Source organism: Mixophyes fleayi, chromosome 4, assembly GCF_038048845.1.
Source record: "Mixophyes fleayi isolate aMixFle1 chromosome 4, aMixFle1.hap1, whole genome shotgun sequence".
NCBI classification, from domain to species: Eukaryota; Metazoa; Chordata; class Amphibia; order Anura; family Limnodynastidae; genus Mixophyes; species Mixophyes fleayi.
Genome location: NC_134405.1, coordinates 322646911 through 322672628, shown reverse-complemented (window position 1 = coordinate 322672628; position 25718 = coordinate 322646911). Strand labels below are relative to the sequence as shown.

At 41.3% G+C, this 25718-nt stretch overlaps 1 protein-coding gene across 1 annotated transcript in view; it reads left to right on the top strand.

Annotated features, from left to right (window-relative positions):
* Window positions 1–583: 583 nt before the first annotated feature.
* The window catches only part of LOC142153002 (solute carrier family 45 member 3-like), a 35034-nt gene continuing 9899 nt past the window's right edge, over window positions 584–25718 (top strand). Inside the window, exons 1-3 of the mRNA XM_075210204.1 lie at window positions 584–794; window positions 20268–20571; window positions 24539–25363. Coding sequence (XP_075066305.1) covers window positions 20424–20571; window positions 24539–25363 — 973 coding nt within the window. The 5' untranslated portion in view covers window positions 584–794; window positions 20268–20423. The remainder of the gene's footprint in view (window positions 795–20267; window positions 20572–24538; window positions 25364–25718) is intronic.

The window sequence follows — 25718 nt, the reverse complement described above, 5'->3', positions numbered from 1 at the left end:
TTAGAAGTGACGGTATGGAAAATGTAAGTGGAATATTTGATAGTCCTACAATTAAATTAGTAGGAGAGGTGGCTGTATGGCATCCCCACCCCCCCCCCCCCCACACACACACTTCCACCACTGTAATTATCTACTTATTCAATTTTACAAAAGAGAAGGAAAGTGTGTGGTATATAACGAGTACCACCCACAGTGGTTATTTGTGTCTTCATTTTATTTATATATATATATATATATATATATATATATATATATATATATACATATACATATATTGTGGGTGCTAGTTACCCACTTTTCTTCTCTATGCTATACATGATAGGTAGATTGTGGTTGGATCCTGGAAGATGCAGCACATTATACAAAAATTCATATTCATATTTCCAGGGGAAATGTGTGTATATATATATATATATATATATATATATATATATATATATATATATACAGCGAGAAAACGGACATTCCCTAGTAGTTCCTTAACCTTTGCTGCCCCCCCAATCTGCTGCCTGATTACAAACCCACCCAGCCTGTGACTGCTGATACTCAGTATTCCTCTCTCAGACTTTCCACCATAGTCTCTGAGTCAGTCTCGCCCCCTCTACATCTCCCTCTCTCACTCCCTCAGTGTCTCTCTCACACTTCCCGGAGTTTCCGTTTCCTGCAGCCTCCAGCTCCCGATGTCTTCACACTTCCGATCACGGCTCACGCTGTAAATGCCCCCGGAGCCGGGAGGGGCAGATCCAATCAGCCAGCACTGCCCCCTAGGCCGCCAGGCTCAGCGGAAGGATGGGGTAAGATCGTCCGAACGTTCGGGCTGATACATTGTATCACACACACACTCTGTTCTGTTCTCAGCGTTCTACAACTTTCACACAACTTTTCTCTGCTATTTAAAGTGGTAAATACCCCAAATAGTGATTGTACGAAGTGTCTGCCACATCAGCCTGGAGTCCATCACAGGGTGAGCCTGGTACTGCAACACGCTGGGAAACTTTGTATGTAACATGATTATTGGCTCACTACTTGTTCATGCACAAATGCCCAGGTATGCCTGCAATGGCATTTTTACACTTGTAGTCCCCCCAATAGCTGAAGAGCCCCATGTGCATAGTTTGCCTCAGCTAATCTTCTTCATTAAAAACTTTTCAGATTGCCTACATAGATAAAAGTGAGTACTCCTATTACTGAGAGTGATGCTGGTTTTTCTCAATACTCCATGCTCATTTATAAATTGTCAGAATTGTTTTTTATATAGCCATAAAAGACTAGGCCAAAGTTATATATATAATGTAACACATATACCACAAATGGTAGAGGTAGGCAAATTGCCTTTGTGAAACTGTTGTGGAACTACAGTTTTCAGCATGCATTCAGAGGCTTGTAGTTCAATAACCGCTAATCCTTGGCTATGGCTAAGCAGGTTTGGGCCATTGTTTCAAAATCTGTCATATAGTCTTCGCTCTGTTGGCTCAGAAAGTTGCGTTGGTTCGTACCTTGTTGTGCTGAGGCAAAGAACAGCAGCAAATAACTCCTTTTAATCCAACCTACTAACATCAAGGCAGCAGGGTACTCGCAGTAAAGGTGGAGACTGCTTCATTAAATAAACAGTCCATTGCAGTGAATTGTGCAAGTTGGTTTTTAATACTATCTTTTCCAGAGTGCACAGCTTAAAGGGAGCTGTCTTAGTTCCCTGGTATACTGCATTGGATGCTCATTACAGGGATCCAACCAATGTAGCAGACCAGGATATGGTGGGCAGTTTGTGAAGGTGGGTCCATTTACAGAGCTAGCGGAAACCTATAGGGCAGACTTCCACATCAAGATTTTGATAACAGAATATTTTAAATAATAGTATCCAGTTATTTTCTCATTTAGTATTATTAAAGTATAAAGAATAAGCTTAATTTTTTTTTTTTGATATTTTTAGTCACTAGTCTCACATTTGGTAATACCATTGTTAGCATGGTGTTATCTTGCCCTAAGTCTTCCCAGGAGCTTGCACTTTAGTTGACCTTTGCAGACACTGATAAGTTAATTAGCCGTTGGGTCTCCCATTAATCTTAAAGGGTTTGTCCACCTATATAATTAAAAATTGCCACCCCCCCCCTAAGTGTATTAAATGTTCTCTCTATTCAAAGCCGACTTGTTTTTTGCCAATTGTCAATATTATTATTTGTGTGACAGGTTTTCATTGTAGTCATGGGCTATTGATACACTGTTACTTTAACTTATGGCAAAATTTCCTTATAAGAAATGACTGCAGAAAATATTATCGGCTTTAGAAACCTGGGGCCTGATTCATTAAGGATCTTAACTTAAGAAACTTCTTATTTCAGTCTCCTGGACAAAACCATGTTACAATGCAAGGGGTGCAAATTAGTTTTCTGTTTTGCACATAAGTTAAATACTGATCGTTTTTTCATGTAGCACACAAATACTTGATAGCTTATTTGTACCCCCTCCCCCCCCAATATCCAGTGAAATCACCTATTTGTGGGCTAGACCAATATTCACGAGAATGCTTCCGTTCATTAAGAACTACTGACCTTATTAGTGAATGTTAAAGGCCCCAGGTAAACCTAAAATACAAAATGCCTATGTGAGTGCCAAAAATAATTTGCAAGTATATATGTATACGTTCCCATACCGCGACAGAACTTGAAATATTATACACTGTCTTTGTATTTGCATTGCAGGTGAATGCAAAATATTATTCTCTGTTCTGAGCCATAAAAATCCTCTGGTCGTATTTTTCAGTGCAGTTATTGTCGAAAACTCTGCATAGCAGAAGGAAAATCATTCCCCTTATGCCCAGAACTTTATCTCAAATATCTACTGTTCTGATTAACTCCTTAAACATTTATATAGATTTATTTCTTGTTCCTGCCTAAGTAGGTGACATGGATTTTCTTTAAAATATGACATCATGCACTGCGCAAATTCTGAATGCGTTTTAAGTTAAATGGTTTTGATATCCAAAGATCCCTCTTCTCCAGCGTGAGCTAGAAATGGGTGGGGCTAAGTGATAATATGGGTGTGGTCTGGGTGAATCATGGGAGGTGACACTACAATACAGAGATGACTATAAGGCGGTTTGCGTAGCGTAAACTGCACAAAATCCCACTGTTCATGCCCACATAGCGAATGCCCGCGTATGTGCCAATGCAGCCTTGTGTGTATTTATCACTTGTTTTTTTCTAACTAATTTACACCCCTTTTGAGACCAGCCCCTATGTGTTTAATTCCTACCTCTATCAGCAACAGGTTGATTTTTCTTTTCTTTTTTTTTTGTTTATTGTAATAAAAAAAAAAATGCCTTTGTTTTACCAGTGCCTCTTCAAGCTAATGATTTAGTTAATTAATGGCCTGTAGCAACCGGACTATGCGCAGTAATCTATTGTATAACAGTGAATCTACTCTGGAATGCAGAAGGTGATCCCGCTGATACACTGACAAATGTTTTATGGCCATCGCAAGCTGCTGTTGTAGTTGTCTGATGCATTCCATCCATAGCTTGATCCTTTGTATCTCTGCTAACAATAACTTGGAAGGGATCATTCTGGTTCATGTGACGCTGATGGAGAGTACTATAGTCTTTGGATTACAGTTTGAAATAGGATTTAAAATCTAGTTTTGGATATGTGTGATGGACATTTTAGATCTGATAACGCAAACAACATCCCCCCCTAAATAGTAGATGGAAGGTGGGGGGTCCTAGGACCTCTGCCATCACTGGTACCTCATTGGACTCTCACTGCAGGTACTAAATCCAGTGCTGCCTTTAATTTTAGTTCTGTGCATTGGAGTGAAGGATGGACTGCGTAAAAGTAATGCATAGGCTAATAGCTGTGCTGTTCGCTGTTCTACAAACCTCTCGTCCCACTAATAACTACTACTATTTATTAGACTTAAGACAGGTTTGTAGAATCACGCCTGCACACCCCAAAATTATACATGGGCATATTCCACAGGAAAAAATATTCTGAATATATGGGGGGATTCAATTGGGCGCATTGCTCTTGAAAGTAACGCTTCCTGCTCACGACTATAGTTCATACAGTAATTTTATCCCAGATTAGCCGAGAGCAAAAATTGGTGTTAAAAATTACTGTACTAACGTTCATAGTGTGCAGAACACGGTACTTTCAAGAGGAAGAGGTCATTGACTTTCTTCCATAGTAACTTAAGTCTGTTAAAATTGACACTCCTTGAACTATTTGCGGGAGTTACAGGCTATTTTGCAGTCTCGTCTTCTGGGTTTCATCAACCTCATCATTTATTTATATGGCGCCACTAATTCCGCAGCGCTGTACAGATAACTCGCTCACATCAGTCCCTGCCCCATTGGAGCTTACAGTCTAAATTCCCTAACATACACACACACAGACATAAACTGACACACAGACTGAGACACTAGGGTCAATTTTGATAGCAGCCAATTAATCTACTAGTATGTCTTTGGAGTGTGGGAGGAAACCGGAGCACCTGGAGGAAACTCACGCAAACACAGGGAGAACATACAAACTCCACACAGATAAGGTCATGGGCGGGAATCGGACTCATGACTCCAGTGCTGTGAGGCAGAAGTGCTAACCACTAAGCCACTGTTTACCTGATCAATCATCATCACCATTTATTTTTATAGCACCACCAATACGGCAGCGATGTACAGAGAACAGGCCCTAACCGCTTACAGATCAACTTCTGTCAATGTCTTATGCAATTTCTTATAGTGCAATCTATAGCACAACAGTATTGTTTTAAATTAAAGCAAACATTATATTTGTGTGACGATGTAGGGTGTTCACTGGTTGACAGGAACACCCACTTGTTAAGTTAGGTAACCCGGGGACACGACGCCCAACGAGCAGGCGGAACTGCCAAGCAAAATTCCATATTTGCAAATTACTTATTCAGAATAGATAGTAGAGACAGGAAGGAGAATGGTAACTTTTATTTATGTTGCTTTCAGGACAGAAGATACTTATTCACGATATAAAAATGACTAATAAAAGTCTAGCTTAGTCTCCTTTTCCTTCTACAAATGTGTCCCTCATTGCTAGAGGACAAATTCCAAAATAAATATTTCAATCAGTCATGTTTAGATTGGATGGAGTCGTCTTCTGCAGCATTCACATCTAACCAGTAATCCTAAACCCTATGTGAAATCTACTAATATTTATTTTCTATGCACCTATATCACAATCTATTTTTTATTTTAAGTTGATCATATTCCAAACATGTTACAACAAGGTTTGCTTTAAAAAAAAAAAATGGTGCTATATGTGTGTTCTGTCAAAATGACACAGAAAAGATATAGTTTATGATGCTATATGCTGATATATCTGTTAAAAGCAATAAGGGACGATCATTACAACACAAATTAGTTTTTTTTCCAAAGAAAGTGTTAAATACTATGCACAGGAATCCTCACTCTGCATGTTTGCAAACCAGTAAAGTTTTACATGCGATAAAATAGGCTTAATGAGCCCATATAGGCTGCTATTTTGATGGCTACCTAGGCTGTTCTAGATCTATATGGCTACAAATCACATTGTGTTTGGGTGATGACTGCATCGTGATTGTGTGTGCTGTCATGGTATGATGATCTCTGTAAAAATGAGCTGTTGGGACCATTTGCAGAATGCCCACACCTTTCAGCCATTGCTACAATTGTATGGTAGAATCTGATTTTGTTGCATGGGGACTAAGAATCTGCATGAGTTGTCCATGTGTCGTGTTGCCGAGTCACTTGTTACCTGTGTCCGGGTGAGCTGTCTGCCTGTGTTCTTAAAGGCATTAGTGCAGTGATGGGAACTACCTGCGGCCCGCAGCTCCATCCTGCTGTGATGATTGTTATAGCTTGTAACACTTGAGAAATGTCTACGGATGTTGTTACAGATAGGTGTCTCTTTCTTTGAGTAAATGTATTATTCTAACTGATCACCGAGACTAAGGGTGATAAGCCGCCCTTGTGCATCATGTTGCCTATCAGTTCATTAGTGGTTCCAATCACTTCTGTATCTAAACCTCTCCCACTGCCAGAATCGTCTCCATTCCAAAGAGAACAGACATACAATATACTCCCCTGGATAATGTATGTGAACCTTGCAGCCAGGGGAGGGCTGGCAAATTTTAGCCCTGGGGACAAGACTTGACTCAGCAGCCTATTTTAAGGGGAGAAAAATGCAGGTGACCCAGCCCAATGTAGCCCACTATGGGACCAGCCTGGGGGTCAGACACCCCCCTGTCCCTCTACCCCGAAAGCCCCTGCTTGCAGCGCTGGCTCCTTGGGTTGATTCTGAAACATATAGTATTAGTTTACTTTATTATTAGTTTACATTATTAGTTTACTGTGTTTGTCCCCAATTGTAAAACGCTACAGAATATGTTGGCGCTATATAAATAGATGATGATGATGATGATGATATAGTAACCACATGGAGTTTGTATGTTGTTCTTGCGTTCTCATGGTATTCCTCCAGTGTTCGTCTTCTCGCACAGTCCAAACACACATTGGTAGGATGTTGTGCTGTGAATGGGAAATTAAATTGCAAGTTCTATCCGGGCAAGGACTGATCATCATCATCATCATTATCATCACCATTTATTTCCATAGCGCCACTGATTCCGCAGCGCTGTACAGAAAACTCATTCACATCAGTCCCTGCCTCATTGGAGCTTACAGTCTAACATACATACACACAGAGACAGACAGAGAGAGACTAGGGTCAATTTTGATAGCAGCCAATTAACATACTGGTATGTTTTTGGAGTGTGGGAGGAAACCGGAGCACCCGGAGGAAACCCACGCAAACACAGGGAGAACATACAAACTCCTCACAGATAAGGCCATAGTCGGGAATTGAACTCATGTACCTGTTTACATTTCTCTTAATTATTTTCTGTGGCTTTATATGTTGGAGATATATAAAGAGAGAGCAATTATCGTACCATCCATCATAACTGATTTGTTAATCCTGACGTAAAGCCATGTGCCAGATATAGAGTAGACACACCATCAATATTGCTGCAATTATCCCTGAATGCAGCACAATTACAGTTTCCTGCAGTATCTATACTGGCGGAGGTTGGGGACCTGCTTGAGGCATATGGACACCAACTGTGCAGAGGTCACACATTACACCCCTCACCCAGAGAAATAACAAACCTTGTAACAGTATAGGCCTGTTCAGTTATTAGACACAACATGCAATCCCATTTAGCAGATATTTTAGCTTTAACAATAGATCGGATCCTATATGGTCTTCACGCCATTATTCAGCAATCGGACATATTTAGTGTAATTGGTCTTTACTCAGTATATTTTTTCCAACTTGTTTTTTAAAAAAAATATCTTTAATCATTATCTATCATCATCTATTTATACAGCACCACTAATTCCGCAGCACTGTATAGAGAACTCCTTCACATCAGTCCCTGCCCCATTGGAGTTTACAATCTAAATCCCCTAACATACACACACAGACCAAGAGAGATTAAGGGCAATTTGATAGCAGCCAATTAACCTACCAGTATGTTTTTGGAGTGTGGGAGGAAACCGGAGCACCCGGAGGAAACACTGGGAGAACATATAAACTCCACACAGTGAGATTCCTCAGTGAGATTTCATCTCCGTCTGGCCTGTTTTTAAGCGGGTGGGAATAGAATATCCTGTAGCTAATCAGAATCAGAGTATTTGGGGAGTTGAGTGTACTGGTCTTGTGGGAAGCAATGACCTGTCCACTAGTATAATTGTATAAGTGACAGGTCTACATGTGGTGATGGCAGTGTCATGATGTGAGGAGGGAAAAGGCGGGAAGTAGAAAGCCACAGACTTGTGTTAGATAGGAGCAGGGTCTCCCCAACAGCACAGAGTAGTGATGTGAAGATCCTGTCAAAGGAATGCAGGAAAACTGTGGTCTCAAATGCACATTTATATGAAACAAAGCTCATACATCCACTTTGCTTACCGGTAATGTCTAATTTCTGATTATCTAAAAAATTATATACTTGGGGCTTGATACACAGAAAGTGAGGAATAATGTCGGAATCCTCTATATGTTTTCATGTATGAAGGTTTAATCCATGAACTTCAGAAAGTGTTAAAGTTAGCAGATCACAGTGATCAAAGGGGCTGGGCAAGCAGAGCCGGATCATCCATAATCATCCACATGCAATGTAGCAATAAATCATGTTACATTTGTTTGACTTGTACATGAAGCATGACCATTGTTTACTAGTGGGTGTCTGATTATGTACATCCCACGCCTTCAAAGAGACGGCTTCATTTTCTCTTCCTGTTGGTAGTACTAAAAATATCAAACGGGGGCAGTTAATATTGAGCGCTCTCTGCGTTAATTTCACGTGGAAGCAATTTAAGCAGTGCATTAATCTACATAGCTGTACTGCCAATGTAAATGCAGAATATTTTTTAAAATCTTTTCTATCCATTGTTATATGCACGTAACCACTTAAAACGGAGCTTTGCAATTTTTTTCTTTGCATCCTTAAATGGATATTTTTTTAATTAGACATATTATAGTGGTTCTATAGGCAAGGTCGACCCCTTGAGTCTATTTTGTTTATTAACTCCTAAAATAGAAGAAAAATACAGAAAGGCAGCCTTTTAATTTTAAAGCAATGTAATTAATTTTTTTTTTGGGGGGTATAAACATAATGGTATTGAAAGAGTTCCTATTCTACTTCATCCATTGAAAATCCGATCCGATTTCTGGCTAGTGAATTGGGGGATAAGCCTTTCATGCTGATTCAAGCAGGCCGGAGATTTCTCACATTCCACAGATTATTCACAATCTGCCTAATTCTATTGTGACAGAAAATAATACCAATATCATTATTTATTACTTAAGTGAAATAATCTGTAAGATTAAGTTTTAAAAGGTTCATTTTTTATGCCTGATCTTTAGAACTAGTAAGACATGTCTTCTTATACACTTTTAAAATAACTGATATTTATAAAGTATATTACAGAAAAAAAAAAGTTGATCCCAAAGGAGACAGGGGGCAAGTACATCATCGTGCAGCTGGGGGGAAGGGGGCGGTCAGGGAGGAATCCCTGAAATTCAGGAGTCTCCCATAGTTTCCGGTAGAGTAGACAAGTATGGAGTAAAAATTAAGCTGGAGGTAAGTTTTATGGGCTGAACCAGGGGCGAAACTATTGGGGGTGTGGGGGCAATAGGATCTGGAAGTGAGAGGGGCCTCCTCAAAAGCCCCCCCCGCTCTGCTCTATTGAGAGGGGGCTTCAGGAGGATGGAACGGCATTTCCGGGAACCTACGCAATTTTTGCTGTGGGGCTCAGGTTTAACTGTTCCGTCCCTGGGCTGAACCAATCTTGACGAGGATGCCGCCCGTTACTATAAACCAGTGATCAGCCGTTACTATGAACCAGTGCCTCACGGTAGCCCGTTCTTAAATAGATTGTATTTATTGTAGAAAATGTTTTTAAATCCCCACTTTGCCCCCTGCTCTAGCAACTAAATCACCTGATAACTTTGTGAATGTGAACATATAATTATCCCACAGATTGCTGTGCTTGGAAGTTTGTTTGCATTTCCTTTCTAATAAACAAACGGTTTGTGTTACCAATGTCTTCCTTTGTTGTATAGTACAAACAGTCCCTTCCATTCTGTGACCATACACAATGCCTACCCATTGTACTGTATGAAGAGTTCAGGTCAAACACTAACGTGTTTCACACGCAGTTGTTAACAACTTGCGTTCCGGAGGCCAAAGGAAAGCACTTAATTGACACCAGCATATTTTTAACTTGCATTGAATGGAGCAGTAAGCGTCTGTAAAACTACAATGCAACACACCTGAATGCAAGTAGAAAAGTGAGTGGGTATGCCGACGTTGAAAAGAATAGGTTCCATTGTCTGACCCCTTTACCTGCGTGTGCAACTTTATTGTATATTAGAACAGGGGCTTTGTGTGTCCTTCATGAGAGAAATTCTGTCTCTTCTTACCACAGATAGATTCAAGCTACCTTCACTAGTCTGCCCACCCTCCATTTTTCATCAGCCTCGCACAAGTTTGTACGTTTCTGTAACTACAAATTTGAAAAAGGTTTGCGTGACCACTATATAATATTATAAATGTCAGATATGAAGGGCTTGTGCGGCACGATCAGATTTTGTAAACACAGGCATTCCCTAAGATGCTGTGCTCAGTGCAGTGTAAGACATGTACCTTTAAATAGTCTTGTATAAAGCAGTGACCTTTACCTCACTCATTGCTGCTGCTGGTCATGCGCTCTCCTGTGAAACTTTGTAGAATGCAAATTATGGTACATCACTCACCCAGTGTTACCCAACACTGTGAGGGAGAAAGCATGAATATTCCATCATCGCTGGGATGATACGCCTGAGGTGAAGACTAAGTACATTTATAACTGTTACACATACCCCATATGCACATATGTACATGGTTTTCATGCCTTTGAATATCTCTGAAATTACCACAAATCACAATACATGTGTGTTATTCTGCATGCTGCAACACATTTCATTAGGGTGTGTACTTGATCCCCCCAGTTCATATTATGCCTCAAATACTTCCCAACTGTCCCTATTTTGGTGGGACATCCCAATTTTGTGGCATGTGCAATGAGTGGGGCTTAATGGGAAAGTGGGTGTGGTTTTGACCCAGTATGCCCACATGTGCGCCGAGTTTGAGCAGTAGTGCTCCCCAGCTCATATTATGCCACACAATAGTGCCCCCCAGTTCATATTATGCCACACAATAGTTCCCCCTAGTTCATATTATGCCACACACTGTAGTGCCCCCCAGACCATAGTATGCCACACACAGTAGTGCCCCCCAGACCATATTATGCCACGCACAGTAGTACCCCCCAGTCCATATTATGCCACGCACAGTAGTGCCCCCCAGTCCATATTATGCCACGCACAGTAGTGCCCCCCAGTCCATATTATGCCACGCACAGTAGTGACCCCCAGTCCATATTATGCCACGCACAGTAGTGACCCCCAGTCCATATTATGCCACGCACAGTAGTACCTCCAGTCCATATTATGCCACGCACAGTAGTACCCCCAGTCCATATTATGCCACGCACAGTAGTACCCCCCAGTCCATATTATGCCACGCACAGTAGTGACCCCCAGTCCATATTATGCCACGCACAGTAGTGACCCCCAGTCCATATTATGCCACGCACAGTAGTGACCCCCAGTCGATATTATACCACGCACAGTAGTACCCCCCAGTCCATATTATGCCACGCACAGTAGTACCCCCAGTCCATATTATGCCAGGCACAGTAGTGCCCCCCAGACCATATTATACCACGCACAGTAGTGCCCCCCAGACCATATTATGCCACGCACAGTAGTGCCCCCCAGACCATATTATGCCACGTACAGTAGTGCCACCAGACCATATTATGCCACGCACAGTAGTACCCCCAGTCCATATTATGCCACGCACAGTAGTACCCCCAGTCCATATTATGCCACGCACAGTAGTACCCCCAGTCCATATTATGCCACGCACAGTAGTGCCCCCCAGACCATATTATGCCACGCACAGTAGTGCCCCCCCAGTCCATATTATGTCACGCACAGTAGTACCCCCAGTCCATATTATGCCACGCACAGTAGTACCCCCAGTCCATATTATGCCACGCACAGTAGTGCCCCCCAGACCATATTATACCACGCACAGTAGTGCCCCCCAGTCCATATTATGCCACGCACAGTAGTGCCCCCCCAGTCCATATTATGCCACGCACAGTAGTACCCCCAGTCCATATTATGCCACGCACAGTAGTGCCCCCAGTCCATATTATGCCACGCACAGTAGTGCCCCCCAGTTCATATTATACCACGTACAGTAGTGACCCCTGGATTTTGTATTTTACATAGTACACGTACAACCCCCTGCACTGCTCAGTCCTCAGCAGATTTGCATACATTTTGGTATAATAACAATAGACGGGTACTGCAGCTGGTCTTGCTGATCACTGTAACGGCAGATAGATGATTTTGGTTTCAGCCTCTCCGTAAACACAGCTGCATAAAATAAAACCAATGAAAATGGAACGAGGTCAGACGGTGTAGACAAAATAACTCCGATTCCTGCTCTGTCTTTACAATGACGAGCGCTGGGAATATGGGACAATCTCTGTTTGACTATTTATTTATTTTTTCATTAATACGTTTACTAAGCATTTATGTTTTCTATGCAGGTGTTCAAAACATGCCAGAAGTACTGTTAGTAAATGGATATGTAATTGTATACAAGTCACAAAGGAGTACAGTGATCATATAAAGGTATAAAACTTCTATACAGGTTACGAATCTCTGAGTTTACTTCTGGTTTTCTCATTAATTTACAATCGATAATATTACACCAGTTCTCTTAATGAACACTGAAATAAAGACCTCACACCTGACATCACACCTCTGTTTATATATCGGTATTATTTGCAGGAGTTTATACATATCCTAGCATCACTTTCGTTATACATTCTATAACATTTAAAGTTCTGTAAGTGGAAAGTGTAATTTGTGGTTCTATTTGTGTTTTTGTTTTTACGATATAATTTCAAAAACTGTATTGCATATAAATGCTTACACATTTCTGTCTCCTTCTCTGGGCTAACATCCTGCTCAACAGCTAGTAGATCCCGTTATCTTCTCATAGCTCTCCTAGAAGTCATTGAGCTGTGATAAAACTCACAATAAAATAGCTTGGGGTATGGTCTAGTGGTGACATTATCGGGTGTAGGGTGTGGCGTAAAGGTGGAGGTCAGGAAAATGGCGATTGCGCGAAAAACCTCCAATCAGCTGACAACCGACCGTTCGGTCAGATATCATGTCAGTGTATAGAGTGACACGATGATCTAAAGTCGTCCCAAAGTACCGATCATCGTTTCATTTGGTTGGTCGTACTGGTTTTTTTTTTCCGACCAATCACCGAATGATCATGTAGTGTGTATGAACTCATGCTCACGGTCTCCATAGAGTTTACAGAGTCGGGCTCTTTTCAGCCAATGCCGGCAATGAGTGCTGTAGAAGGAATAATTTATTTGTCTGTTCTGAGACAGAATGTTTAGTTTGAGTCACAGAAGCTAACGGAATTCGTTAGGACATGTAGATAGCTATAACAAGGCGGTTTTAATCAGTGTGACTGAATGAATGAATATTGTGCCGTCATTCTCTGAAGACTAGAGGACCAGATGAAGAGCACAGATCTTAAAGTAAATCATGTTAGTCGTAGGTTCAATCGTTTGAGATAACACGTCGGTCGGAAAAGTCTTCAGTGTGTAGCTAGCCTTAATTTGCCATACCTCTCAACATTCTAAGATTGGGTATTGGGGCATGACCAGTGGCGGATCCAGGGATCGCCCCCCCTAGCAGGGGCTTGCTGCCGGCGGCTGCACACTATGTGCAGGTCCGTTCGGCAGTGACAGGCAGGGACAGTGTGGTGCCCGGCTGCTCTGAGCATCCGGGCAGCACACTGTCCCTACCTGTCACTGCTGAACGGACCTGCACATAGTATGCAGCCGCCGGCAGCCTCAGATGTAAAAAAGGGGGCGGGGCCTAAATCCCCCCCCCCCCTAAATCGCCCCGGGTAAAATAATTCTCTAGATCCGCCCCCGGGCATGACCATGGTTCCTCCTGAAAATAAGAGCATGATCACATCATGGGAGCGTGTTCATGTCAGAAGCACTAAGCCTTCTCGGAAAGAATGTTTACAAGTATTCTTATTGTAAGAATGGTGCTAGGGTGTTATCGCCTCTTGGAACCCTCCTATGAATCTTAATTGTGGGATAGTTCTCTCATAATGCAATAATTTGGAGGCGTGGTGTGATTGGGTTTGGTGTGATGTCATCAGAGGCCTGGGAAGACTAACAATATCTGGGTGAACTAGCAAAGCGTTTACTGAACAGATGCCTAGCACGCAGCTACGACTAGCAGATATATTCCTGTTTGACGCCATTAAGGAAGGAACAACGTTACAGCTCCTTTAGTCTGACAGATGTTCTTACTGTCTCAAATTTCTTAAAACAAATGAATTCCTCTTCTCAACAACAAAATAAAACTGTATTTCCCCCTTCACAATTACTAGCTAATTTATAACCATTAATCACTAAATCATTCACTTATTTCCCCTAAGAAAGTGCCCATGCTGCTTTCCTCCTATGGTTGGCAGAGTCTCCTCCTATGGTTGGCAGAGTCTCCTCCTATGGTTGGCAGAGTCTCCTCCTATCTACCTTTTCAAGAAAACCAACTAACACGAGTACAAAATATGTATTTTATTACTTTTAGTTTTCCCCAAGAATAAAACGTGAGGGGCTATATTCAGAGTGGCAGCTAGAGGTATATATTTTACCCTCCCATTTGTGCAACCATCTACTGGGCTAAAACCCAGTCCTGCCCACATCCTTCTAAACACTGGACGGAGCTAGAAGAACATTTTAATGAGGTTTTCCACCTCCAGATGACTTTTTAATTTATTGACTTGCACTTACCTCCTGCAACTGTCACTAAGTATGGAGGGGAGCTAGAAAGAAAATGACTCTTTGGAAAAAAGAACTATATGACACATACAAGTCAATAATAAGCAGTCCTTTATTAAGTATACAAATGTGATTTTATGTGGTACTGTCTTATGGTTTAGCAACTACAGAACAGTAAGTCCCTGCTGTTAGGAATACATAGGGATATATTTACTAAACTGCGGGTTTGAAAAAGTGGAGATGTTGCCTATAGCAACCAATCCGATTCTAGCTGTCATTTATTTAGTACATTCTACAAAATGACAGCTAGAATCTGATTGGTTGCTATAGGCAACATCTCCACTTTTTCAAACCCCCCCCCCCCCCCATAGTGTCTTTATGGGTAAGACGTTTATGATGAAAGCAGCTTGTTATGAATGAGCCCTAATCTCCCGGTCGTTGGTTTTCCCTTAATCTTGCACAGATCAATTAATCTGTTTGACTGGGTCAGTAATTATCCCATCACTTCCCACCAGTGGGAAAACCTCAAATCCATGACCTTTTGGGGGGTACTTGAGGGCCTTAGTTGATAAACCATGACCCACACCGCATTGAGAGCTACAATAAGATTCCTGATTCCCTTCAAGTCATTGTTTGCTACACAAAGTAATGGAACTTTCAAACATATTGGGAGACATTTTATTTTAATTTTTATAATTTTCTTTAAAAAACTGTTTTGAAAAATAATTCTTACAGGACAGAAAATTCCCTTATTCAAACAAGATTTTACTACTTATGTATGGTGAACTCTCCTTAAGGCTCATTGTCATTAGTAATACTTTTAAATGTATGCTTAATCACCCTTTTAGGCGCGAATAGTTTTTGTGGATAATATACACATAAAACTCTCTTACATTTTCTTATTGACTTTGCATTTGCTTAAATGTTACACTGTTTTAAGTGTGTAGAGCAATTTGTGTCTTTTGAACTGGGTTTCAGGTTAATGATGACTATGTATCTCTGAAAAACATTAGCAATTATAGCCATGTTTAACTACATTAAATCATTGAGAAAGGCTTTTGAAGTCTTGTTTTAGGACTAGACTGGATCAAAGCTCTTTGTTACATTGTTACACAAAGAGGTGCAGGAGAAATGTATGCAACATGCCTTCATATGAAACCAAGCAGATATATTCATCTTGTTTCTATACAGGTTTGGAACAACAGATGGTCATTAGGCAAACAACGTCTAGTCACTACATACCTGCCAGTCTGCTTTCTTGTCCAAGGTTAAACTAAGCAACTTCCATAGACTCTAATGTGCCTTGGCTGAATGTTAGAAAATGGAACAATAATATGTACTTGACTAAAATGGTACAATAAAGTATTTCTGAGCAAAGTGGAACATTGATGCTCTACTCAACTAAATAAATTTACAAAGCATATGTTTTCCTTTTACGGTAATACATCTTTTTACCTGTTTTTTTCTACATTATTCTCCTGTACTATGTACCATTGATTGAATTTCTGTTGTTAACAAAGGAAATCTAACTGTGGAAATACATCATACTTGCCTACTTTGTTTCTCTCTTGGAGTTCCCGAGGGTAAGCGTGGTGGAGCCGCACAGCAGGGGCAGGACTTGACGCGTTTCGCTTCAACAGGCCCAGGGCACTTCACAAGGAAGTGAAGCCAGATCTGGGAGCAAGTATGAAATACTTATCTGTTTCCTGTCTGACTATTACGTAGGTGTGGGACAGACCCAGATTATACAGTTCAGTTTCTCCTTAGCAGAGGATGAGAGGTCGTGGTGTTGGGTACAGCAGAAAAGGCGTAGATGTCGGCTTGTGGACTAAGTTGAAAGCTGGGGCAATAGTCTGAAAATATGAAAATTGAAAATGGAGATTATGAAAGGGACTGCATGTTTTTATTCTAAGGGGGAGGGGAATGAAAGCAAGCAAAATTAGCATAATTGAGCCCAATTTCCAGACGCGATGAGCATTACAGGGTCCAGAATAGGTCCCCCAGCATTCGGCACGTAAAATAGACATGCAGGGCAAATTGCCCCTATATGTTGCTATATGTGTTTGCAAGGCTACAGCTAGGGGGAGCCCTGCACTACGCTTTACAAGTTAATAATATGACAATATATAGATTTTTTGTTCTTTACAGGGGATTTCATCTTTTAGGTGATTTCATTTTGTTGGCTTTGTACACGTCCTATTGCAACTCTTTAGATACATTGCCTTTCTCCTTCTGTGTCCATAGTATGCTTTTTTTTTGCAATCATGTATTTATACTATCAGATGCAGCTGTTCATTTTCATTGCTCTGGGCCCCGTCCAAACTCTGTTTAGCTCCCCGCAGAGGACGCGTTTATATCCAGAGAGCAGCATTGTGTGGTATCCCAGGAAACTGTCATCAGGCAGCGTGGCCTATTTTGATAGACATGCCCGGAATCCACAGAGGCAAGCCAGCAATAAAAAGTAGATAGAACTATTAAGAAAAGGATGCAGGAGATTGGGCATAAGCCACAACTTTTGGTAGCTGTTTAATTCCATGTGATCTATAGGTGCACAAGAGAACTGTCCACAGTAAATCATACTGTAGGTCCTGGACTTCACAATGATTCTCGTGCAAGTTGAAAGTAAGAGAAGTGGTTTGTATATTACTGATCCTTGTCAATGCTGCCTCTCCAGTTTCCTTTTCATTGCTTGTAAAAGGTTTCTGGTCTGGTATCAAGGATAATGGATTATAAATACTCCAGTCAGTTTCTCTATATTAAAAGATACATTAGCAGAGGCTAGGGGGCTGGTAGAAATTAAATAATGGAATAGAAAGATATACCATAATGTCATGTAACAATCAGCAGCTTTAGATTTTGTCCAAACGTGAATGTAACAGGGTTACTTCTAACAAATTGCATAAAAATAACATTAAAAGGAAGAGGGAGATTGTCTGTCTGACGTCAGACATCATATTGTTTCTTACACAGGATTAATTTGTATGAAATCCTTTTACCAGAGAGATAAATAAAATACCTGAAATAACTGCTGTGATAGTGCTCTAAAGCTGAACATATTCAGGGCTATGATGTCACAGAAAAGACACTGACATGCTGTTCTTTATCACTTTATCTTTTTGTCCTATTTTATAAAGTATACTCCGGATAGTGACCTAAAGATGTGGCTTAAGTGATCTATAATAGAGGGGTCTTTTACTTTATATCAGAGCAATATTTTAATGTCGTGGTCAAATGGAGGAGAGATCACTGATGTCTATGAATGTACAAAGCTGCAGTGAGCACATTCCTATTTCCAGTAGATTTATGACACACAGTGATTGGGGTGGAAGGTAAAGGGGGGATTGGATGGCCTTATCATTCCCCATTCCCAACTATGTTGTGTGTCCTGATGAAATATCCCTATGAACTGCATTGAAGTCTCTCCATAGTGATCAGTGATCTCCATGTGAGATTCTATTTCCCCCTTGGTTGTACTCTCTCTGGCCTTGGCGCATCACATTGTGCAGATAACCTCAAATAAATCAATCTGTACAGGAAAATTGGACCCAAGTGCCTTAAATAAAAACCTTCAATAAGAAACAAAGTAGTATATAGGCTATAGAGGCGGACCTAGGCAGTTGCCTAGAGCGTCATGTGTAGAGGGCGTCTAAATCGCTGAAAGAGTGACACGGTGTCACTCATTCAGTGTCTTTACTGTCACTGCGGTGCTCCCACACTGAGAGCTAGGCGCTAACATGAAGGACAACAGCCAGCAGTTTCTGGTTATGGGGGGGGGGGGGGGGGGGGGTTTGGCACAGCGCTATGATGTCACAGCCCAGCACACCACAGTATAGACAATTTCACTCCACACAAAGTAAATGGAAATGGGGTGTGGGTGAAGATTGGGGCTGTGCCTGAGGAGGGGGTGTGGAGTGGGCTTAGGGCACACAGAATGCATGCACTGGCCCTGTATATAGGGAAGCCTAATAACCCCCATATTTACTATAGTAACACAACATACAGTACATTGTGTTACAAACTACTTGAAAACGTTACAGTGAACACGTTCTCCATAAATTACTATGTGTAGGACCCAGTTCTGTTAGTGGACGGGACAGGTATACAAGTGTTAAGTGATGCACTTCGTGCAGTGTTACATAAAGATGGAGAGATTCTGGTGTAATAAGATCCGTAACCCTCTCATGAGAAGCCTATTTGTCTGTGTTTTGTGGGACGTGGAGCCTTACAGCTCCTAGAATTCCCCCGTTATCCAGACTGAGGTCACAACCTGTGCACAAACCAAGGGTTTAATCCCTCAGTAAGGAGAACTTACTATGACTGCTGTTATTGTGAGAACACCTTGTGCGTGTTTATTTAATTGCCAAATAAATCAGTTGCACTATGAAATAAAAAAAAGTGGCTTTCTTTTATCTGCTCATATCCATTGTATGGAACTTAAGGTGCCCAAACATGGTCTGATCCAGCCAAGTCCATCAGGACATAGTGTGGTTCAGACACAGTCATTGGCCAACTGGACATCCCAATCGACCTCTGAGAGATCCCAGTCCACGGCGGTCTTTTGGGTCCATATACGCGTTGAGTTGCGCGGCCCGTTGGTTCTAGAATGGCCCTATTGGACGACTGTATCGCAGGGTGTATGTGTACACAGGAATCAGCATGCTGATCGGAACTCTTTTATTTTTCTCAGTTGCTGGTAAAATTGCTAAAAATACTGCAGTTAGATTTTCCCTATAGTGATAAAACCATACAGAGACTTTGTACAAAATTTTCTGTGACGAGTGTGTTTCTCCAAAGGTATTTATTGAACTCATTTTTTTGTTTGCATTTATATATGTACATTTTAACTATAATTCTCGCAGCACTACTATGTAATCTTTTAATTTTTGCTTCGACTCCTATTTACTTTTAAGCATACTTCTAAGCATTCCTTCCACTGTAATTCTGGTAAATTGAGCTCACGATGAGTGTTGCAAACTGAGCTTGTCAGGAAAGAATAATTAACTACATTCTGAGTGCAGCCTTTCAGGGGGGAATTCTTACTGGATTATGCTTTAAACTTTATCAGGTATATAAAAATGCATAGAAATCGTAATTAATAGCTAAAATAATGCTTCTGTTTGGCTAGGGTCAGAGTACCTTTCTGGTTATCATCTTCCATCTCCTGCATGTCCATGTGTATGCAAATTTTTATTTAATGGATGGGGATAGGACATCTTCTAGTTTATTAGGTTATCCGAATGCTTACTGCAATACAGAGTATTTCAGGAGAGGGGTGTTAGCTGGTAGCTACAGACTGACAGGGGTATATGTATTAAGCATTCTAAAAGCAAAAGTGGAGGTTTTGCCTATAGCAACCAATCCGATTCTTGCTATCATATTTTAGAGTGTACTAGATAAATAATAGAATCTGGTTGCTATGAGCAACACCTCCAATTTCCCTATTTAGAAGCATTGATAGGTCTACTCTTAAGCGTGCGTTAGTGAAAGGAGCAGGGTCCCCCAGTAGAACAGGGTGATGTGAGGCTCCTATCAAATTGATTTAGGAAGATTGTATTGTCAGATGCAGCTTTATATGAAACAATGCTAATAAATGTAAGTTGTTTATTTCAAGGGTCTCTATTACTACAATCCTAATGCTTTACCAGTTGTGAATCATATTCTTCTGAAGCTTTGTCATTTCATATGTCTCAATAAGAAAATATCCTATAGCTATCTCTAGAGTAACTTTTGTTTCTTTTATTCTTTTTTTATGTAGCAAATTTCATTGAGCAGGGGGGCCTGGGAAGAACAAATGGAGGCGCTCCTTTCCAAGTCTGCTCTTCAGGACAACACTGAGCCTCAAGCAAGGTCATCTGACATTTTGCATATTTGGCCATAGACCCCAGGGAGAGAGAGAGAGGTGCTGTCCAACATGAAGTCCTGCAGCCTGCAGTGGCACCTTGTCCTGCTAAACTTCATGACGTGTGGCCTGGAAATCTGTGTGGCAGCTGGGATCACGTATGTCCCCCCTTTACTTTTAGAAGCTGGAGTGGAAGAGCAATACATGACCATGGTTTTGGGTAAGTTATGATTTTATTGTGGGGGTCATTTGTTCCAAAATGAAAACTGCTGATATACAATGTATCTTTTCCCCCACTATTTAAATACCAATGTCTACGTGGAAAGTCTAAATTGAGATATCCAGATTTTGTTTTCTTTTTAAACCTAGTTTTATGGTTTGGTTGTGAACAATCTTCCATAACTTATCCATCATAAACTCAGTGTCTCTGTTTGTCTGGAGGGGAATGGATTACAGAGAGGACGAGAAGCCATCAATTAAGCTGTGTACACACAGTTTTCATCCAATAATCGGCTCAATCAGCCGACATACAACCGCTCGATCAAAAGTCGGCTCAGTGTGTGTAGTGACACGATGGTCGAAAGTCTGCCCAAATGGACGATTGTCGCCTCATTTGGTTTTCGTTCCAATCCCGTTTCCGCTGTGTAGTGTGTATAAACTTCTGACCGATCCACAAAGGTGAGTACGAAATTACAGTCATTGCTCACGACAACATGGCTGTAAAAAGTCGCTAAAGGGACGTCCACTCTCCCCTTTATCGTCCTAAACAAGGCTAGTGTGTATGCAGTCCATGGACCGAGCGATCGGACCATCGATCGCATGCAAAATCGCTCGGCATAAAAAGTTGGTTGAAATTTCTGTAGTGTGTACCCAGCTTTAGTGATGTAGTTGACTTGTGCTGATAATTGTCTAGACTCAACCGGTCTTTTTGAGTAGAAAGCAGCATTACTGCTACCAGTTTAATTTAGACCTGTGAAAATGCTTTACATACAGTAATCTATTTATTAAATGTCTGCTAAATTTAAAATAGAAAAAAAAAATATAAAAAGTATTTTTCTTTAAAGCAGAAGCCAACAAAAACCACAGGGATTTTAATGTATCAATCCAGGTTCAATTCAGACCTGTTTTGAACCCCCCACCATAGTTGTATTTAAGTGTCTAATGTAATTGTAGTAGGTTTCTAAAGCTTGAGGCTATGCTATATCTGTGTATCAAAGCTCTTTTTTTTGTTTTTGCAGTTTGTGGTATCTGGTGTCTGTTGCAGTAATTTAGAGACGTCCTGAGGGCGCAGGAAAAGTGGCTTAACTGAGTGTGTTCATCCAAAAACAAATGTGTCTAGAAATGATTTAAAATTGGCAGTAGTGATAGACACTTGTGTAGGCTTCTTTGGTGGGGGGATTGGTTCTATATTGCACATGTAACCCATATACTATGGGGGGTATTCAATTGTCAGCAAGTTTTTTTTGTTTTGTTTTTTACTGCGTTAAGTCATTTTAACACACTTTTTTATTATTTTCGAGCAGATTAACTTTACCCGCGATTCAATTCCATTTTTAACGCTCAGATTTTTTTCATGAAACGTTCCCCTCGCGCTCCAGTAGGTCTATTGAAAGTATAGGGTTAAAGTATAGAGAGGCAGCCGCGTTAAAAGCTATTAAATTATTATTATTATTATTATTATTAATTTTTATTTATAGGGCGCCACAAAGTATCCGTAGCGCCGTACAAGGACAAACAATGGCACAGTACAAGGTGAAACAGCACAGTACAAGTAACAGTAAGCACTATAACTCTGGGGGCTCAGGCACAGCATGAAAGAGAGGGAGGGAGGGGAAAAGTGAGTATAGGCAGGTAACTATGGCCCAAGAGGGTGGGCACGGATGACAGGTTGAGAGTCACTGAGGGGAGCGGAGAGAAGCGAGAGGAGACAGAGGGCAGAGGGACTGAGAGGAGATGAGCTGAGTAGCTGGAGAGCGCAGTTAAAAGTGATGGACACAGAAGGTAGGAGAGCCCTGCTCAAAGGAGCGAACAGTCTAAAGGGAGGGGAAGACAGACAGACACATGGATGAGACGGAGAGACGGTAGGAAGGGGGAGAAGGGAAGAAGGGATGAGAAAGAGAGGTAGCCGACCGGTGGGAGTTTAGGCATGAGACTGGAAGGCTTTAAGGAAAAGGTGGGTTTTTAATGTTCGTTTGAAAGAGGACAGATTAGGGGAAGTTCTGATGGAGCGGGGGAGCTTGTTCCAATGGAGGGGAGCGGCGCGGGGGAAGTCTTGGATACGTGCGTGAGAGGAGGTAATCAGAGGGGAAGAGAGGCGACGATCGTTGGACGATCGCAGTGAGTGGGAGGGAGTGTGAATAGAGATAAGGTTAGAGATGTAGGGAGCAGTGGAGTTGGCGAGGGCCTTGTAAGTCAGAGTGAGGAGCTTGAAAAGGATTCTGTAGGGGAAGGGGAGCCAGTGAAGGGCTTGGTAGAGTGGGGATACAGAGGTGGAACGGCGAGAGAGGAAAATAAGCCTAGCAGCGGCGTTAAGTACAGATCTAAGGGGAGCGAGATGAGAGAGGGGGAGGCCGATAAGGAGAAGGTTGCGTTAAACAGGCAAATATGCTGTTTTATATCGCACCTCTTTGGGGTGTGTTAAAAATTAAAAACCTCTGAAAAGTATTTGAAATCATGTAATAATGTGGGAAAAAAGTTAAACTTATATTTATCACTAATGCCTAACTTGTGTAAGTTGATTTTCTTGTGAAAAAATAATGAAATGAAATAAACATAAAAAAATAAATAAAATCACAAATTATATTTATATATGTTTTTAGTACAAATATGAATATAAGAATGTGTTTTGACATGGTACAGATGATTCTATGGTAAAAAATAGTTCAATTAAAAATATACTAACAAAAGTACTGTAATGTAGATATTATCAATGTGTAATGCAATCTAATGTATGGAAATGTATGCAAAACCTTCTTTTTGTGTTATAAATGACTGCGTTAAAACTCCCCTTCACTCGCCTAAAAACTCACAAACACAATGTTTAACGCGTGGGGCAGCGTTCCCTCTTTTTCAATTGAATTGCACGAGTTTTCCCGCTGCGCTAACTCAAAACGGTCGCTATTGCCGTCAACCCGCTGGAGATTTTTTTTTTTTATAACGATGCGGGGGAATAAAAAAAACTTGCTGACAATTGAATACCCCCCTATATTTAATCACTTGATCTATGTACCTACATAGATTCTCCATATGCCGGGGGACAGTAATATTTGGCCCTCTGTGTGTGTTTGCTCGGCAAACACTCCAGGAACTGAGCACTAGCAGTGCCTGATTGTAAGCATCCATAGAGCTAGAGTCTATATAGACATGTGCACCTTATAGAGGAGTGCTGCCTAATGAAAGTAGCAGGAGGGCATGAGGAAGCCAATAAAGTTAGGGTGGAATACAGACATCTGAGGGCTCAAAACACAGACAAATGTACTATTATGTGGTAATGTCTTGTAGTATAGCAATTACATGGAATCCAATTTAATGGGCAAAACCCCATCTTTAAATGTTGTTCTACTCTTTCTTTCAATAGCGTTCTATGCCAGGGGGACAGCCCACTTTAACGGATAATTCTACCTAAGTGGAGGCCCTACTCAAAGGTTACTTAACTGGGGTTCCATTAAGTGTTCACACTCATCACCAACAGATCCCCGATGGACATCGCAGGACTTTCCTCACTCCTGGCAACCACCTAGAGCGCTGTTTAAGAATAATATCCTAGCAGTGGAAAGATGTCTCTTGTCTCTGGCACTATAGTAGCCAATGGATGACAACGTTTGTGCAAAACGCGAGCATATGGACTATACCCTTCTATTAATAAGCTGCTATATATTGGCAAAGCATGCTGGGACTTGTAGTTTAACCACACCTGGTGTGTCACAGGTTAGCCAACACTGATCTACACTCATCCACCCAGTCCTTTAGAAGCTATTGCTGACAGAAAGTTGGGAGGGCCGTGTAGGCAACTTTATAATGGTCCATACACTAAACAAATGGGTAATTCAGTTAAAACTAATTGACTGGCTTTATTGAAGGAGATTAATGAAAAGTGTATTATTTTCTTTAATATATATATATATATACACAATGCTACAGAATCCTTTTGCTGTGACCATTTATTCTACGGTATTTCTTTTTGGCAGGTATTGGGCCCGTCCTAGGGCTTGTCCTTGTACCACTAATTGGATCAGCTAGTGATAATTGCCAAAGCAACCATGGTCGAAGACGCCCGTTCATCTGGCTGCTATCTCTCGGTGTCCTTGTTTCACTGTTCATCATTCCGCATGCAGACTCCTTGGCTTCCTACTTTTCATATGGTGGGAGTCGTGTCCATATTTTCTTCCTCATTTTCGGGGTGGGATTGTTAGACTGCTGTGTACAGGTTTGTTTTACCCCATTGGAGGCTCTTTTGTCCGACCTCTACCACGACGATGAAGGCTGTAGTCAGGCCTTCGCCATGTTCTCATTCATGATCAGCGTTGGTGGTTGTATCGGATATCTACTGACCTCCGTCAACTGGAATTACACTTACATGTCACTTTACCTCGGTGGTCAAGACGGCTGCCTATTTATAATGCTAACTCTAATATTTATAATAAGTGTCCTTGTTACTATGAAGACGGCGGAAGAACACTCCCATGGACAGCAACAGGTCATGGACCTCAAACTTTCTGTGACATCGATGTCCTTCACCAGAGGATGTTGTATCCCGAAGTTAAAGCTACGCTCCTGGAAATGCAACCCGGTCTTCTGCTTGTTGAGCCTCTGCTGGTCCATAACCCCCAGAATATATCACAGTTATTGCCGCATCCCGGCGGTCATAAAACAGCTGTGTGCTGCCCAGCTGTGTAGCTGGATGGCGGTTATGTCTTTCATGCTGTTCTACACAGATTTTGTTGGAGAGGGATTGTACAAAGGTGTTCCAAGTGCCGCTCCCGGAACGGAATCCAGAATTCGCTACGACGAAGGTAATGCTCAAAAAAACCCGTTTAACACAATATTAGTAAATACACAAATGTACATTGCTGTGTATTGTGATAATTGGTGCTATGCTACTAATTGCCAATCTTTCTTCAAGATAAAATGCCATGTTTAATACAGAGTATATGTAGTCATTTTCCTTTCTTCCTCTCTCTCTGTCCTATCTTCCTCTCTCTCTCTGTCCTATCTTCCTCTCTCTCTCTGTCCTTTCTTCCTCTCTCTCTCTCTGTCCTTTCTTCCTCTCTCTCTCTCTGTCCTTTCTTCCTCTCTCTCTCTCTGTCCTTTCTTCCTCTCTCTCTCTCTGTCCTTTCTTCCTCTCTCTCTCTCTGTCCTTTCTTCCTC